Source organism: Momordica charantia (genome assembly GCF_013281855.1).
Source record: "Momordica charantia cultivar OHB3-1 chromosome 5 unlocalized genomic scaffold, Mcharantia_2.0 BLBB01000005.1, whole genome shotgun sequence".
Taxonomy (NCBI): domain Eukaryota; kingdom Viridiplantae; phylum Streptophyta; class Magnoliopsida; order Cucurbitales; family Cucurbitaceae; genus Momordica; species Momordica charantia.
Genome location: NW_028275163.1, coordinates 23,411,567 through 23,430,247, shown reverse-complemented (window position 1 = coordinate 23,430,247; position 18,681 = coordinate 23,411,567). Strand labels below are relative to the sequence as shown.

The 18,681-nt window shown below is 34.7% G+C and overlaps 2 protein-coding genes across 3 annotated transcripts; one reads left to right on the top strand and one right to left on the bottom strand.

Moving 5' to 3' along the window:
* Positions 1–221: 221 nt before the first annotated feature.
* LOC111014309 (uncharacterized) lies at positions 222–11,280 on the top strand. Of its 2 annotated transcripts, none has more exons than XM_088124004.1 (3): positions 222–512; positions 9,400–9,458; positions 10,763–11,280. In XM_088124004.1, the coding sequence occupies exons 1-3, from the start codon at positions 322–324 to the stop codon at positions 10,813–10,815; spliced, it is 303 nt and encodes a 100-aa protein (XP_087980130.1). In that variant the 5' UTR covers positions 222–321; the 3' UTR covers positions 10,816–11,280. The 2 variants fall into 2 exon arrangements, with proteins under 2 accessions (XP_087980130.1, XP_087980131.1); XM_088124005.1 differs by having other exon boundaries at positions 10,586–11,280.
* Positions 2,846–8,973, bottom strand: ABCB1 (ATP binding cassette subfamily B1). Its single transcript, XM_022288988.2, has 9 exons — positions 8,333–8,973; positions 8,190–8,244; positions 7,933–8,108; positions 7,635–7,835; positions 7,285–7,544; positions 6,890–7,206; positions 6,515–6,738; positions 5,073–5,446; positions 2,846–4,983 (listed from the first exon to the last, which is right to left on the bottom strand). Exons 1-9 carry the CDS (start codon positions 8,759–8,761, stop codon positions 2,982–2,984), a joined length of 4,038 nt encoding a protein of 1,345 aa, XP_022144680.1. The 5' UTR covers positions 8,762–8,973; the 3' UTR covers positions 2,846–2,981.
* Positions 11,281–18,681: the final 7,401 nt, after the last annotated feature.

Here is an 18,681-nt window from a genome sequence, read left to right as displayed (position 1 = left end):
TATATATATATATATATATATATATTTTGAAGCTACTATATCCATTTGTAAAAAAAAAAAGGGTAAGCACTAAAATAATTAATTTTAAAACTTTAAAGATTAAATCAGCCTTTTAAAAATTTAGAACTCAAAATAGATTAAATCTAAAAATTCAAGAACTATAATAGTCATTCTAGAATGAGATAGATGCATCCCAAACTAACAACATGGACTTACTCACAACGCCACGGCCCATGGGTTTATGATACTAAAGAATCATTGGGCCAAGCCCAGAGGAGTTAAACAGATGAGCTTGCCTACAAAACCACGGCCCATGGGCTCATGATACGAAAGTCCCCTGGCCCAAGCCCATATATATTCTCATCTCTACGATTTGATTCTGCGATCTCCAGATTTCGAAGTCGGAGCCCCCATTTCCGGCCGACGATCGACGTCAAAAGCAAGCGTCTCCGGTACTGGTTCGCCGACGACCGTAGAAACGACTTGGTTTCAGTTGCCGGCCATGGCGTCAGGTAATCGGCGTTCCTCTCTTCGCTTTTTGCCATTCGAGTGATTCTGTTACGATTACGTCTTCACCGGAACAGTCTCCGGTGACAAACATCTGTAATTTGTCTTCTAGATTTTCAATTTTAAACCCTAGATTAGATTGTTGCTTCTTGGTTATGTTTTTGACATAGTTTTAAATTTGGTTGTTATGACTTTATATGTTTTAATTTAATTCCCGTGTTTTTGTTAAATCTCAAATAAAAATATTGTACTAACAAATAGAAATAAAAACTATGTTCGAAACATAGAAATCAAAGTATAATTTAACCTACTTTTTATCATTAAAATGGAAAATTGGATCGGACTTGAAGAAATATTCGTTGTTTCTCTAGAGTTTTTACATATTGATGGGTTTTCCGATAACTAAGGCTTGGTTTTTAAAATTTAATTAAAATATTGAAATACTTTTAAAATGTAAATCCCGAAATAAAGAGAGGGTTTGTTTACAAGTTTACAAAAATACATATTAAGAAAATTCTCTAAATTTGATATAATCAATAAAGAAAAACTCATGGTTGTTTCTTTCTAATTTTATAACATTTCATTTTTTTGGCTGAAATTTAAGGAAGAAGAAACTTATAACATTACTAATCATTAACTATTATTAATCATGTGCTTCGTTTTTTAGTGTTGATTTTTCAGAAAGCTTCTCTGCATCTACTTCGTAAGCTAATTGGGTGAGAGGATTTAAAATTGGTAGGGAGAGTGATATGTTTAGAGAGAATTAAAAAGTTTAGAGAGAAATAGAGAGTAGCGGTGAGCAAACGTACTTGAAAAATTGAGTCGACCGATCGAAACCAAACAAATTAAGGTCGATCGGTCGGTTTCGAACTTCTTGCGATCGGTGGTCGATTTTGATATTTCATAATCGATGAGTCGGTCGATTGGAACATATCAAATCGTTAAAACCGACCAACCAACCAAACACAATATAATATGAAAAAACATAATTTTTAATACTTTTTAAATATTTTACAACTTAGAAGTAGCCTGTATTTTCGGTTTGGATCTAATTTGTCTTTTGAATTTCTAAGAACAACTATTGTTCGTGAGAATTTGTCATAATATTGATTACTAGTGTAACTGACTCTTTAATTGATATCAAAATATTATCATCAGTTAAATTTAATTATTAAAAAGAATATTCAAATCATCACAATAAAATTTGAAATAATAAAAATAATTAAATTGCAATATGGTGACTTTTCATAAACAAATTTAATTTTATGAAAAATCAAATTCAAATTATTAAAAAACGAATTAAAAAATTGACAAAACCGACAGTCTAAGCCCACTGTAGTAGAGTCGTCGGTTTTCCATAAACGGAACCGACTTGGTCGGTTTTAGTGGCGGTTTCGACAAAAAATTGACTCCTGTCCTACTGATGCTCACCCCTAATAGAGCGAGATTCTAGAGGAAGAATTTTAAAAACCTAGAGAGAGTGTGAATATTTTTAGAGAGATAAAACTGCCAGAGAAAAAAAAATTTAGAGGGAGAGTGAGATTTTAGATAGAAAATTAAAAAAAAAAAAAAAGTAGAGAGTAAGATTTGAGAGAGTGTTAAAGGACAATGATCCTCCAAATATATTTGATATTGTTGCATAATCTCACCACTTAGCTTTTGATGATTCATCTATATATTTATGTTCTTGTAAATTGATGGACCAAATTTTACAAACAGAAAAGGACATTCAAAAAGCTTCCATTCAATTAATATCCTGTATTCACGTCTGATCATTCTCAGACGATATCCTCTGCAAAAAGTACAATATAATCACATTCACAATCTTCCCTTCGCAACCCGTTTCTCAATTTGAACACAGAAGGCGACTCACAATTTAAAACCCAAGATCAAGATCCCAATTGATTTTGGCCCACCATCTCGAAATCGCATTGGAATTGGACCCCCTCCTCACTTTTTAACTGAAGAACATCATCGTCTTTTTCCAACACGCGCGATTTGCCCACCAGCACGGGATGATGCGCAACAACTACGTGTTAGGATTCCTCATCATGTTCCTATTTGTGTTCTTTCTTTCCTGCTTCCAATGTTCATTTGATTCCTTCCGGCACCTGTCTTGTCTCCGCTACCCTCTCAATAAAGTCAATTATTCTGTTTCCCGCGTGAATTCCTATTTATGAATTTGCGACAAATGTTGCGCTTGTTACTACTTTTGTGCTCTAACTGTTTTCGTCTTTTGGAATGCGTATGAGGTGTTTGTTGAAATGTCTGGCTCCCATTGTCTGGAAAGCTCTTGGGTTTTTGTGCAAGTAGAGATTATATAAGAAGTGGGCAAAAATTAAGATAATACACTCGATATACTTACCACCAGATTGAAAATGCATGACAAAACCCAAAAGAATTAATAAGGGTATAATAAGGGATTTTCTTTTTTTTCCTTTCTTTTAAACTACTAAGGTTCGTTCCATCATTTCCTAGCTTTCTCTGTCCTCATCCTCTCTAGTTCTTGCTGAGGAAGTTGAACCTGAAGTCATGCCAATGACTTGGCTGTGTGTGAATCTTTGTAATTGTATCATCCGTGAATAGCACCCATCCGGATAATTTTTCAACAAATGTGAATGTGATCCCTGTTCTGCAACTTTACCATCATCAATTACCGCAATCACATGAGCATTCCTGATTGTTGATAGTCGATGGGCCACTACAATGGTTGTTTTTCCTGAGCAAGCTCGGTCAAGAGCCTCCTGGACAGATCGTTCAGACTCGGTATCGAGTGCACTTGTTGCCTCGTCCAGTAGCATGAGCTCTGCCTTTCTGATCAGAGCACGGGCAATTGCGATTCTTTGTTTCTGTCCACCTGACAGTTGAACTCCCCTCTCCCCAACAAAAGTTTTATATCCTTCTGGCAACGCAGATATGAACTTGTGGGCATTGGCCAAAGTAGCAGCTTCGATGATCTCAGCCTCGGTGGCTGATTCGTGGCCATAAGCTATATTTTCATAGATGGAAGCAGCAAATAAGCATGGCTCTTGAGGGACCATTGCAATGTGTCTTCTCAGGGACTTGAGATTGAACTTACGAATATCCTTTCCATCGATCATAACTCGTCCTGATGTTGGCTCATAGAATCTTTGGACTAGTGCAATAACAGAGCTCTTGCCACACCCGCTAGGACCAACAAGAGCAAGAGTCTTACCTGCTCGAGCACGCAAACAGAGGTCTCTAAAGACGGGGATGTCGGGACGAGTTGGGTAGTTAAAGTCAACATGCTTAAATTCAACTTCTCCACGAAGTTTATCTGGCACCGGGGTGGCATCTGGATCATCAGGTTCAATTTCAGTTTTGCGGTCTAGTAGGGCAAAGACTGAACGCATAGCTCGCCCACCCTTGATAAAGTCAGGAGCCAGAGTGAGTGTTTCAGCTGCGCCATTTGCAGAAACCATGAGGACCATGAAAACACGGATTGCCTTTGAAAAATCAGAGAGCCCATGCTTTACAAGCCATGAGGCGTACCAAAGACCAAGAGCATAGGAAGCATAAAGAGAAAACTGAGCTACACCAAATCCGCTACCAGCAATCTGTCCCTTCCAAAAGCAGCGCCGCAGTGGAATCTCGAGGTTGGTTGAGAAAAGCCTTACAATCTTTTCCTCCGAGTTGAATGCAGCAACCGTCCTTACGTTGGCTATGGCCTCCCCTGCAAGTTGTGTGGCCTTGGCATGGTTGGCCTCAAGGTCTCCTGAAAAACCAGTCATGAACATTTTCTGTAGAACTGTGGCTGCAACAACCACAGGGAAGACGGCTACAAGGACGAGAGAAAGGCGCCACTGCAAAACGAACCCAGCTGTGCATGCAACTAGCATGAGTGATGTGTTCTGTACAATCACAGAAATCCTGTCTCCAATGGCTGATCTGACATTGTTCGCATCAAGGGCCAGCCTTACAGCAATCTTGGCACTCTCATTTTCTTCCTGATCAAACCATGCCATTTCATTTTTCAGTACTGCTGTCAGCATCTTCTCCCTTACACGTTTGGTGAGGTTCTCTCCCACAATATCCCAGAAGAAATGCTGTATTGTATTGAAGAGAAGAGCAGCTGATGAAAGTCCGATTAATAAGTAGCAGTATTTTATAATTTCTCTGCTCATGAAACCATGGTCTGGATTGTAATAGACACTTAGAACAGCACTTAAAACGTATGCAAAGAAGGCGCTTAGAAACCCACAAACAATAGAGCCAACAGAACCAAGTAATGCATAAACCCATTCAGGTGAATTCATTTTGACGAGACGCCAAAAGGAACTGGCCTGCTCCTTAAAGGCAAGTTTTTCAAGCCTGTAATTGGGAAGTGAGGCATCCAGAGATAGACTGAAATCAGATGTGGAGAAGTCAGATAACCGACGTGAATATGGTGATCGTCCATAGGAAGAATTCCGTGCGATTATTGGGGAGCTGACAGAGTTCCTGGCACTTGAAGGCCTAGATTAAGGATCGTCATAAGCCATGTTAGTTAGAAAAAATAGGGTGAGAGGATTCAGAAAGAAGAAATAGAAGACATTTTCAGCTACCTTGCACTACTCTTTCTGGCATTATTGAGAGCGGTTTCATGTGCCGTCTCCTGCATTCTGATGAGCTTGGCATAGACACCATTCTCTCCTTTAGCAATGAGCTCGTCGTGTGTTCCAATTTCAGAAACACTTCCTTGTTGGAGTACAGCCACAAGGTCAGCCTTGCGAATGGTAGAGAGGCGATGGGCAATAACAAGAGTGGTCCGCCCTATCATGAAACGATCAAGAGCCTCCTGTACAAGCTTTTCCGACTCAGAGTCCAATGCACTAGTCGCCTCATCTAAGAGTAGGATTGCAGGGTTTTTCAGCATCGCCCTTGCAATCGCTATCCTCTGCTTCTGCCCTCCAGAAAGCTGCAGTCCTCGTTCTCCTACCTACCAAATACCAACTTTCTACTTTAAACCTCGGGATTCACATTATTAACTCTTCATTTCTTCAACCAAAACTAGATTAAAGGTTCATATGTCTGGTATCTTAGATAAGCAATGTTGTTTCAAAGTGTTTCTTTTCACCCCCAGGATTCAGAGTAATTTTACAATCATTCTACCAAAGGTGAAAAGTAGTGAAGTTTTTGGTATTTTAGATAAAAGTGGGAAATGTAAAGCATATAGATCGATAGGAGACAATCAAAAAGTTCAAAAATTATGTTCTCTCAGTTCTCTCGAAGTTCTAAATATGATTAAAAATATATCTGTTTTTCCCGAGTTATATTATATACTCCACAGTCGAATTTTGTGGCGCAAGAAATAATTGACCCCTCTCATTCTTACTCTTTCAATATCTTCAAAACCCCATCATCTTCATGTCATATCATTATTTCTTCTACAGCATGCTAATCTCAACAGTACCTTTTTTTCCTTATAATGTTGAAAATTAGTAATTGAAAACTATATATTATAGATGTGTAAATAATATTGTATTATTTGTACATAGATGTCAGCATTGACTATTATCTATTCAATCCCCATACCCATATGCTTGATATGTGCTCCCTTTAGTTTATTTGGTTCTGATTTGTCAGAGCAGACAAGTTAAAAACCTATTAATTTCTGCACATGCATTGTTGACCAAGGCATGTTATCCTGTTTCCATTGTTTTGTAGGACCAAAACATTTCTTCTCACTTCCACCCCTCCAAAATAAAGTCGGTTTACCTTGTTAAACAAAAATAAAAATATTCCATTTTGCTATTCAAAATAGGAGAAACAAATGCAGGAATGAAAAATATATAAATCTTAAGCCCTATATCTTAGTTAGATCGAAACAGCCCTTTTTGCTCCAAACAATAAAACATTGCCTCAGTATATTCTTTTATAACCATGGCTCCCAAACTAATCTGACGGGATAACCACCTTACACCATAAGCAACGATGTCTTACGTTCGAAAAAAGTCGAAGTTTCGTCTGTCGTGTATTATAACAAATAGGCTTTGAGATAACTAACCTGGGTGTCATAGCCTTCAGGAAGTTTGATAATGAATGAATGTGCATTGGCAACTCGAGCAGCTTCTTCTACCTCAACTTGGTCTGCATCAGGTCTGCCCAAGAGAATATTCTCTTTAATGGTGGTGGCAAAAAGAGCAGGTTCTTGGCTCACCAGCCCTATCTGCTGCCTTAACCATCTCAGCTTCAAAGTTTTTATGTCACGCCCATCTAGTAGAACTTCTCCTGCACATTTTAGTCAAGAAGGAACTTTTCTTGTGAACACAGAAACCATGTCCAGAAGCTTAAATCTCAAGAATAAGACTGAAAATCAAAATCAAAATCAAAAGCAATGTGTTAGGTATTTTTAAAATGGAAGCAAATGGGGGTTATTTACCTGAAACGGGGTCGTAGAATCTTTCAATTAGGGAGACGACGGTGCTCTTGCCGGAGCCGCTGCTACCGACCAGAGCTATGGTTTTTCCGGCGGGGACAGTTAGGGAGAAATTGTTGAGGATTCTGACATCTGGCCTTGATGGGTATGAGAAATCAACATTCTTCAGCTCAACCAGGCCCGAAACCGACTCCAATTCCAGACCGGATTCGTTGTTGCGGTTCAGAGTGGGCTTATGGTCGACTATACGGTAGATTTTGGCAGCTGCAACTTTGGCTTTTGCGAACGAACTCATACTCGGAGCAGATTGCCCCAATGCACTGTTGAAGCAAAGCGATTGGTCAGCAAAAAAATTGAAGGTTTGACAAGACGGAAACTTGGAAATGGTGGCTACTTACAGTCCTCCAATCATTACTGCGAACATGGTGGCTATGGCGAGGCCGCCATTGGTGGCGTGGTGTCGAACCAGATAACCTCCGTACCAGAGCAGAAGAGCGTAGCAGCAGAAGACAACAAAGTAAGTGGCGCCCAATCCCATACCTTTGGCGAATCCACTCTTGTAACCGATCCTTTGAGCAATTTTCAATGCCGAGGAATACCTCTGTAATGCTCCCGATTCGCCGACGAACGCAAGAACAACTCGAATTTGAACTATGGTCTGCAATTAACGTCAAGAATTTAGGATACCCAGATGCGAGAAGATGCTAAAATCTGCAAGAAAACGAGTTTTAGAAGTAATGCCCCTAACCTGTTCGACGATATTTCCGGCCTCGGAAAGAGCCTCCTGGCTTCTGGCAGTGAGCTTGGCTGAAGTGGTGGTGTAGATGCCGCCGATTACAGCAATCATAGGAACCACCGCGAGAGTTACCAGCGCCAATTGCCACACGGCAGTGAAACCCACCACGAATCCGGACACAAAAGTTGCCATGTAATGGATGAAGTTGCCCAGCTGCAGAGTTCATGCCAGTTACCTCTCAATTAGGCTGGTTTCAAAAAAGAGAAACTGAAAAATAGAGTTCTGTTTCTTTTCTTTTTCTGTGCTTCACCTTCTCACTAATGGCGTCTTGGACCATCACAGCATCAGTGTTGATGGCGAAAACGACGTCGGAGGTTCGAACCTCTGTATCAAAATACTGAATGTCCTGGTCCAGTGCCGCTTCTAGGTACTTGATCCTCATCTTCGTGGACTGCCGCTCTCCGGTCCACATCCAACACGAAATCTCTGCAACCCAGTTTCAGTTCAATTCACAAATATGAATGGAAAGAAAAACCCAGAGAGAAGCTGACGGAAACTCCCCAATACCTGCCCAGGACGACGCCCATATAGCAGCCCCCACGACGAGAAAGTAGAATGCGTACTGAAAATCAACAACAGAGGCTTCAGTTTTTGTTGTTTTCATTAACATATACACTTGATTTCGTTTTTGGGTTTTTGTTCTACTTTACCTTCAACACCTCCTGCATCATTTTATCCACATCATTGGCGTAAGACCCAAAAGAGTTAACAAGATCGGCGAAGAATCGGAGAAACAGAGGCAGAGAACAGCCGTGGACGAGGGCTCCGACCGAACCAATTCCCATCAGAACATAATCCAACCCATCGGCGAATCTGAAAAGCTCCCCGAAGGCAACGGCGGTGACGGCCTCAGGTTTCTCCCCGGCGGTGCTGCTGCTGCTAGCGCCGCCGTTTTCCTTCTTGGAATCGCCGGTGGCCTCCATGTCTCCGTTTTGAGCTTTGGGGTCTTCTGGGTCTCTGTCCCTCTCTGTTGGTTTTAATGGGTCGGGAGGAGGATCAGAAGAGACGAGCTCAAGGCCTTGCATTTCGGACCATTTCCACTGCTCAATCGTCTTTATCTCCTCAGAATATTGTGACATTGGCGAAATTCCTCGCTTTATCAACAATTTTCCCCCCTCCTTCCTTCTTTACCTTATATTTTTGAGCTCGCTTTTAACTTTTATCTTTCCCACCACCCATTATCTCTTTTCTTTGGCTGCACTAACACTACAGTAGTGACAGTGGTGTGGTTTTTTTTACTCACTCTCTCTCTCAGAGTTGTTCTTCTTCTTCTTCTTCTTGGTTCTTCTTAGTTCTTATTGAATGCAAGTGTCAAAGACAGACAAATACTGGTCTGCCTCTTTTTACAGTCAGATTGCTTTTTCAATTGTTCCCACTTTGCTTCTTCCGTAAAAAACATAGAAAGTGACACATGTTAGAGAGAGTCCCGGAGTGGGAAAAGAGATGGATTTTCCCATCCGACAAATCACACTGTTTCAAAACTTGGAGATGGAGTTTTTTTTTTTTTTTTAATAATTTTTTGACTAGAACATATTCAAAGTAGGGGGAAATAGAATACCCTCTCCCTTTCACCTCACCACCAAAAACAATTAAAATATCTCCTCTTTAATCCCAATAAATAATGCTCCTAGTCATTGTCAAAACCTTATAATTGTTCCTATTTTGTATTTTACTTTATTCTGACTGATTTCAGTATCAAATTTATCATTTGTTTCAGGCTAATCATAGCATCAGTGAAGTTGGAAAAAGTCTATGAACAGCAACCGCAACGGGCAGGTAAAATTTCTATTTCAACACTTCACAAACAAATATAGAAGTTTGTAGGAGTTTGTAGGAGGGAGAAAATGAACTTTTTTTTCTTTTCGTAATGTTTTTTTTTTTTGGGAGATGATGGAATTTGAATAAAGATGGAAAAGTAGATATTAACGGTTATAAAATGGGTTGAAGTTATCAAATTCAAGTCAGTTAAAGAAAAATAACTTTTTAACTGGCTTCCAAAACGGTTCGAATTGAGCTTCTTACTTCTTGTGCACTGCACTGGTTTATGATAATGTATATCATTGATAATATAATTCTTTTACCATATTAAAAATAAATTGAGATATTATATAATTTAATTAAAGTTTATTTTAATGAAAGTGTGATGTATAAATATACTTAATTGCATAAAGTTGTTCATTAGTATATGAGTACGTTAATTTATTTAAATTGTAAAATTAAAAACAAAAATAAAGAAAATTGATTAAATAAAATATAGCTCAAAAGTGTAAAGGGATGATTCTTCCAACATAAGAATCCTAAAACCCCATGTTTTAAAAGTCATTCAAAACAGGCAACGTATTTGGCTAATGGGAATCCATGAAACAAACCGTTAGACTCCATACTCTTATTGGAGTCGAAAACTCTATATAAGTTTCTAACTTTCTTTTTTTTTTTTTTTTAACTTATTTTAGCCTTAATGTAGACTGTTTTTTTTTCTTTTCAATATGATGAGTAAATATTTTATGAAAAGTATTCCGAAGTAAAACTTGAAATTTTCAAAATATATATTTCAGTCCTTAAACTTTGTTTAACTCTATTTTAGTCCTTAAAATTTTAAAATATTTTATCTCAAATTATAAACTTTTAAATTTACTGGGGTCTTTTTAACTTTTAAAATGTCCATGCTCTAAAAAAAATAACCAATACCATAATATTATTTAGCATTTAAGAAATGAACAGCAATACAGTAGATGGAATAGAGTTGAATTCAAACTCATAATTGGTATACAAAAATTGAGAAATAGAACACAGTATTTAAAAAAAGCACTGTTTGGAAGAGGAAGAATGTGAAATAAGGTATGAAATGTTGAAAAAAGGCTGAGACTTTACTTACCTTACCCTGTTTGTCTCCTTCAAATCAGGCGAGTTTTGCTACACACAATGAAGAAAGGATGGATCATTTTGGATGTTGCCCTGTTTGCCGTTCAACCTAATAAAACTGATTAAATTATCCAAAGTCATCCTGCATAAAGTATGGTAAAATGAAAAACAAATAATAAAGAATAGCCTTATGCAGTATTTGAATATTTATTTTGCAGGTTTGAAGGTTGACTGCAGAGAAACAAAACCACTGATGGCGTATACACATTGACTCTGCTATTTTTGTCAGAACGAAAAAGGTTTTCTTCTTACCCACTACGCCTTATCTTTGGATGCCTAATTATTGAACTAAAGTCTTAGGAAAGGGGCTGCCATTAATGAAAACTGAACACACATGCATTATACAATACAACACAATTACACACTAGCATTTATTTTGATTACAATCTTTTAATGATTTTCTTTTTTTGACAATGGTACATAAGTGGTGGGATAAGGTAGGTTATAGGTACTTGTTTCAACGGAAAGGTGGATCCAATGATATATTTCTTGATGATGTGGTTATATTAATGGGAGTAGTACTTGTTACCATAGTATTGAATGAGTATCTTTCAGTGAGAGATCGGTATTTTGAATTGTAAATTTAAATCAACTTAACTTTGTTAGTTTATTTTGGATAAGCAAGAATGTAATTAGAGATGAATGAGATCCTAACCCTATACAATTTCTTGGCCATTAGGCTAACAATAAAAGGTTTAAAGGAAAAAGTTTAACTAGTACTTTGGTTCATCTACTTTCGGATTTAGTTTATTTTGGTTCTTATATTTTTAAATTGTCAATTTTTGTTCTCATGCTTTTAACTTTTGTTTGTTTAAGTCAATGTACTTTCAAAACGTTGGTTTTGGTACGTGTACTTTTAAAAAGTTACTATTTTGGTCATTTTATTTTCATTTGTTTTTATCACCATTTTAACCTAACACTTCAGACATTATGCACAATTTATTTATTTTTGATCACTACTCAAGTTTTGATCACTTTTGCATTAAAGAATTTAATTATGTATAAAATTTGTGTTAAAGTTTAAGACCAAAATCATCTTTTTTTTTTTTTTTTTTGAAGCAATGACCATAATATTATTTAAAAAGGAGTTAGTTGTGATTAATATCCTAACTATCAATTTTAAGCTATCATTAAGTTGTGCACGATTTATATAGTTCAAACATTAAATCAAGACATCAAAACGAGCATAGCTCTGCGATAATTAACATATACCTTCGATTGTGAGTTTGAATCCCCTCCCCAACATATTGTACTAAAAAAAATATCAAACCAAAGACATTTTAGACTAAAAGCGGCTTGAAGTAAAATTACTTTTGATTTATATGAGGATTTTCAGAAGAAGCATTAATTAACTGTTTCTTTTAATGGTAATTTAAGTATTTTCTTCTCATTATTTTTAGAATTTCCAAAATCAATTTTCATTATCTAACCAATTGGTGAAAAGCACTTTTTACTTCCCAAAATTCTCAATCTGACTCAAATGGGCTGCTTGCCCATGCTAAATAAATGCATGGGTGTCCATTTTGAGATAAAAGTACAGTGATAAAGTCCATCTGAATGTAATTCAACTAATATTTTTGATCGGAATATGGGAGGTTCAAATTATTACAGTTATTAAATTCTAAATCTTGGGGTTTGAAGCTAAAGTGGGTGGAATTTAGGAGACGAAACAGCTTTTTCCGATGGCCACCATTAATTAAGCAGAGATAGAGTGAGAGAGATCCAAGGGCATGTGGGCATGGAAAAGAATAAGCTGAGTGATGGACAAAGAGAGGAGAAGAAAGTTAAAGGTTGGGGAATGGATTCGAGGGAAGTGTCAGAAAATCTGAGAAAATAATAGACAAATACTAAAGCAAAATGACAGCAAATTATTGATTTAGTTTAGGAACTCAACCATCTTCTGTTCTGCCATTGCCAAACAAAGAGAAAGAATGACAATGGGAAGATCAAACACTCACTTTTTTTTTTTTTTTAAAGTTTTTAAGGCTCATAAATCGGCCTCTGTTTCACACAATTTTGCTTTCTTCACGCTTTCCAATCTCCTCTTGTTTTTAGCTCTGTCGTTTGATGTATTAGTGGCAGCATTTTGCAAATTCTTGCCCTTCTTTTCTCTTGCAAAATGGCTAAGATTTATTGGATTTTGAGTGTGTGGCTTGAATTTTAGGTGGGATAAAATCTCCCATTGAAGAGGTATAGGAGCAACACCAATTAGAAGGAATGAATTTGGATTTAGTTTAGAGTTTGGCTTTTGTGATGTGAAAAAACCTCTTACTTTTACATTACGAATGAGCAAAAAAAATAATTGAGAATAGAACTCAAGGTCACGAATTCCATTTATAGTAGTTGAAACACACTTTTTTCATTTTATCTTTTCGATGTGGGATAACTTTTCATTTTAATATTTTGTCAAAACTCAACATTGTGATATGAGTTTGATTTTGCTTAGTCTTGAGTTGAGACTTAAAAGGTAAGAACAAACTTTACCTGACACGAAGTAAATTGGTAAAAATTTATACGGAGAAAGAGTCTTTAAAAAAAGGAAAAGAAAAATTAGATGGCTAATTTCTACGAACTCACCACGTATATCATATAAGCATATGATAGACTAATTTGAATATTTATCAATAAAAAATTTGTAATTAAAAAAGTGAAAATATAAAAATTAAATTAAATAATTTTAAATAATAGAGGCTAAATTAAAAAGATATTAAGATGTGTTTGATTGATGATAAAAAAAAAGCCAAAAATATGAAAAACAACATATTTGGATTCCATACTTTTTTAGGAAATTTGGAAATTTAATCTCAATTTAAAAAATTATCGAGATGTTTTTAGCAATATATTTATGAACTAGTAGTACTATTTAGTTCCATCTAAAATATTATTAATTAATTTATTAACCTACATGTTATAAATTTTGTATGATAATCATTTTATAATATTATGTAATTTATGATATATTATATTTTACATATTTTAATTTTTGATAAAATAAAATAAATTTATATATGGAAGAGTATATTTAACCAAATTTTTATATTTTTTATTATAATCCTACATTTTAAAGTTTCAAAAGCATTTAAAATATAAAAATGTTGTTTTCAAAATTTTTACTATTTAGGTTAAAGAAACTCAAAATAATTTTAAAAAATATATATAATTAACGGACAATCAATCTAAAAACAAAAATAAATTTTGGATTGCATACTATAGGGACCATTCAACATTGTGATTAGAACGTATATTTCAAAATAAATAAATAAAATTATAAAAAATTTAAAAAAAGAAAGAAAAAGAAAAAGGAGAGAGAGAAAATGCCGTACTTAGATAGGGTCTGTTTTGCCGCCCTGCCCTGCCCAAGGCCACCTGTCCAATCTTCCCCACCTTTCCACTTTTACCCTTTTCTTCTTTTACTAAAATATCATCCATTTTCACATTTTTTTTTTTAATTTTTTCCATTTCTAGCCTCCACTCAATTTTTTACTTTAAAATCCTTTTTAATTTGGTAAAAATTTATAATATTCTCTCTATTCACACTACAAATTTCAAACTTTTTCATAAACAAATTTTAAACGCTGACAGTAGTATTAGAAAATCTCTGTTGGGCGATGGGTAATTAATGGAAAGGTAAAAAGGTAAATAAAAGAGAATGTTAAGGAAAGGAAGGAGTGGGGGAGTAGTTAATCTGGCAGTAAATTCATAGTTGACGTGAAGGTGAAGCAATGGGCATCGGTCACGTGCCCACACAGAGCACAGAGCACAGGCCTCTATTTTGGAAAACGGTAAATAATTTTTGTAGAAAGTTACTGCTGACCCTCCTCTTATTTGGCCTTTCCTTCTTACACTTCCCATTTACTTCACTTCCTGCTGCTGGGTCTCTTCTCACCTCATCTTTTTACCTTTTTCAAATATCAATATTAAAAAAAAAAGTTCAATATCTTCAATTATTTTGTTTGGATTTGGATGTTTTATAGTTTTTTAACTTTTTTTTTTTAATTATAAAGAGGGCCAATCAGCCAAAAAGTGGATCACTTCACTTGGATTGGATCCAATTGTTTATTATAGGAAGATATTATCTAACGGAGGAAAGATTAAATTAGGGCTTTGAAATTAGGCTACCCCATTTTCTGATTTCTACTTCCCTAATTTGAACTTACACAATGATTTTGTTTTCCTTTTTGGCAGTTCATATGTACTTGAAAAAAATGACTTTTTTTAGTTATTTCTATTTTTATGATAATATTGGATTTTCTAACTTCTTAAATGGTGAAATAAATACATGTGTTGTAGTGGGGTGAGGTGGAGTGAGGTGGTTGTTTTTTAAACAATTATCTTGTCGTTAAATTTACCGTAACCCATTAAACTTCTAAGTTTAGCAATGATCTTGTGTGCTTAAACATTACAATTGTCATTTTCTTCGAAGATGTTAAGGATATAAATAAATGATTAGATATTCCTGATCATACTTTTGGGTTTACTAGAAGAAAAATAGGTATGATACCTTCAATGGAAGGAATCAAGTTGTAGAATTGAAGGAGATGCATTTTCAACCATTTTAATTTGTATTATATTATTATTCCATCTTGAACAATTAAAGAAAAAAACTACCATTTTAGTGTATCTTAAATATGAATGAGACAAGATGTTACTAAGCAAACTAAAATTTAAAGTTTGAGAAAATTAGGGGAAAAAAAAAGGTTTGACCATAATATAATGGTATGGATGGAGATTAGGCATCATTATTCATACAAATATTCTTGAGAGATGGGACAAAAGAAAACCATTAAGAATCCAACAAAAAGATTAGGTTAAAAGGATTAGGTGTAAAGTAAAAGGGTTTGGTGAGCAAACTTCCATAAGGAAGTTGGAATGAACTTTTTGGGGAAAAAAAATGTGTCCAAATTTTAGAGTGAGATAAAGTGTTGATAAAAAGAAGTCAAAAGAAGAGAGATGTGAGAGGAGAGGTCAATAATTGCTTTCTATTGTAAAAGAGAAAAAGAAAAAAAAAATGGAGTTTTTCACTTCACTTGAGTGCCCACTCAAATACTTCCCATTTGCATGTGACAAACCCTAATCATGCCCTCCCATTGTCTTTCCTATGGCTTGATTTAAGGGCATGGTACCTTTAATTAACTTATTTTATTATCCTTTGATATGGTTTTTCTTTTCCTTTTATGTCAGCCTACACACGTCTCGACTAATCTCACGGGATAACCGTCTAATCGTACTACATTGAATTTAGTTGTCAAGAAAATTCATAAAATATTAAATCTTAGGTAAGTAGCCATCTGATTTAATTTAAGGGCTCGATTGATAACATTCTTGTTTCTAGTTTTTTAAAGACATAACTATTTGGTAACTATTTTGTGTTTTTTGTTTCTCATTTTTAAGAAACAATACTGTGCGAAAATTTTTTAAAAAGCAAAATCAAGTTTCTTATTTATTATTTCCGTTTTCATTTTTTTATTGACTTATAAATCAAAGCAATTTTCTAAAATAAATATAAGATAAAAAAATGTGAAAACATTTGATTAAAAATTTATTTGTTTCAATTTAAATTAAAAAAAAAACGAGAAATGAAAAATGATTACTAGACATGTTTCTATTTCTTCTCTTTAAAAAACAAGAAACAATTACCAAACACAGTTTTGTTTTGGTAATCAACCCGCCCTAATTAACTTACTAATTAAGATTAATCAACCTTTATTTTTTTCAAGCCAATGAACCTTTTACTTCCCTCCCTAATCCTCTAAAGATGATATGAAGTGTCAGTTTTCTTGAGCAGTGTAAAATGGTAGGGCAATTCTTGTAAGGCATGTGCAACAATGGGGAACAAAATTTTTTATTTTTTATTTTTTATTTTCTTGTGGACTCCATTGAAAATGGTTTAAATGAAAAATCAAGTTTTAGGGTCCACCTAAAACCAAAACCAGTGGCCCCTATATTATCTCCTTTACAAGAAAAAAGAAAGAGAGGTCAATGAATTAATAATAGGTCGATCTTCTTCTAACCCTCCTTTGAGTTCCACAGGTGTTGTTGGTTCCATTTCAACTCCTAGTTCCCTTGGTTTTTAGGGCTTTCTCTCATTCCCTCCCTCGTTACCACGCACATGCACTGCATAATCAAAATAATTCATCGAGTCCAATTAAGGTCTATACGTACACGTGGTCAATCTGAATATAGCTCAATTGATTAAGACATATAACATCGATCAAGAAGTCGTCAGATGTTTATCCTTACCTCTACATGTTGAACTAAGAAAACTAGGTTGAAACCAAAAAATATTTTTCCTACAATGTAGTTTTACTATTTTTATGTTATTGCTTATAAAACCGTCATTTTGATCGTTTTGAATTTTCAAGTGAGATAGGTAATTTGACTATCATCAAAGATATAAATTTTCTTGACGTAGGATAAAATTTTACCATCTAATTTTTTATAATTCGGAACATTTCGAAATCTACAAATTTGGGGAGAGAAAATTAGAAGGAAAACTTGGAAATCTTCATCCCTTCTTGGTTTTGTCTCTTAGATAGATTGATCGAATATAATAAAGAATGGATCGATGTTAGATCTAATTTTCCTGATTTTTCTCCTTTATTTGTCCTCATTGGATAAGAACAAGTTAAGATATTGGACCATTGGAGAGTGGACCTCTCCTTGGTGGTAAAGAACATCCCTTTTCAAAATGTTATATTCTAACAAATATAATCCATGACAGTGAATACGATGTTTGCTAAAATTTTGAATAAGGTATTCATATATATATGTCAAACGTAGTGTGGACGAACATAAAGTATTACCCTCTAGAGAATGGACCATTTGAATAAAATGAAGACTCTCAAATAATCAATTAAATGTGTCAGGAGAATTGTGATAGGTTCACCTCTACCAGTGGAGCATCGAAAAATACCATTCAAGTCTTGAGTTTTAGCTTAAACCCTTACATACTATTATTCATCCCTTTCATTGAAATACAAAGAAATTCTATCCAACACCCAATTTTTAAGGAAAGGAAATTACCTTGAAAACTGAATTTGAGGTTCAAAGGATAACAAATGACATCAGAATGATGTGTGATTAAGAGTGATAAATTAAGATTAAGGTGTGTATATATATAGAGAGAGAGAAATTAATTATAGTAAGAAGGTGAAGCATGCATTTTTTGAAAAATATATATAATTAATACTAAAAATTCTCGTGCTTGGTGTCTGAATTTGGATGTTTGGTTGTCCAATCACTGCCTGCTTAAGACAGTAAAATCCAAAAACAAATTAAAATTAAAAAAAGAAGAAGTACTTTTTTTAATAATAATAAAAAAGCACTTTCACCGTCCTAAACCCTAATTAATTAAAATTTAAAATCATAAGATTTGTCACTTCCAGACATGATTTCTCCTATTCAGTAACTTAGGTTACACTCTTTCCTGCTAAATTACAGACAACCTTTATGATTATGGATGAAGAATTAGGGACAAAACTTTTAGGGGCTTAATGATTTCATTTGAAAAAACAAAAACCCTAATTAATAATTAACCTAACATTTTAAAACTTTAATTGGAAGAAGAAGAATTAAAAAATTATGTGGAATAATAACAATTAACAAGATCTTAACAGTTGAAAGTGGGAAATCTTATCACTAAGATTGCTCCCAAAATCAGATTTTGAGAACCCTATTGAATGGAAATGGAGTAGTAGGGCTAAACCATCATAACAGGTGGTGTGAAATTAAATGATAATTAATTGAGAGAGGGGAAAATAAAAATTAATTTAAGAAAAAAGAAATTGAACTTATTTCTTGTCATGAACAGAAACCCTAAAACTAGAGTCCACAAATAGAAGTGGGGAAACTGTATATTGATGTGTGCTTTATAAAAATGTGGTTTGGAACTGATGCATTTATATGTTGTCACAATCTGATGTAATTTCTTTTCTGTGGAATACTTTGTTGACAATTTGTTGATAAGAATAATTGTGAGATTAATATTATTGTTCAACTATATATTTTGAAATTTTTATGAACTTTTTTTAAATGAAGAACAATTTTAACTATTCTTTGAAACAGACCACCTATTGGA

Coding starts and splice junctions, on each gene's coding strand:
- LOC111014309 (XM_088124004.1), top strand. CDS start 322: ATGATACGAAAGTCCCCTGGCCCAAGCCCATATATATTCTCATCTCTA. Junction 513..9,399: donor GTTGCCGGCCATGGCGTCAG/GTAATCGGCGTT, acceptor CATTTGTTTCAG/GCTAATCATAGCATCAGTGA. Junction 9,459..10,762: donor ACAGCAACCGCAACGGGCAG/GTAAAATTTCTA, acceptor TTTATTTTGCAG/GTTTGAAGGTTGACTGCAGA.
- ABCB1 (XM_022288988.2), bottom strand. CDS start 8,761: ATGTCACAATATTCTGAGGAGATAAAGACGATTGAGCAGTGGAAATGG. Junction 7,836..7,932: donor AAGACGCCATTAGTGAGAAG/GTGAAGCACAGA, acceptor TGAACTCTGCAG/CTGGGCAACTTCATCCATTA. Junction 4,984..5,072: donor GCCAGAAAGAGTAGTGCAAG/GTAGCTGAAAAT, acceptor TCCTTAATCTAG/GCCTTCAAGTGCCAGGAACT.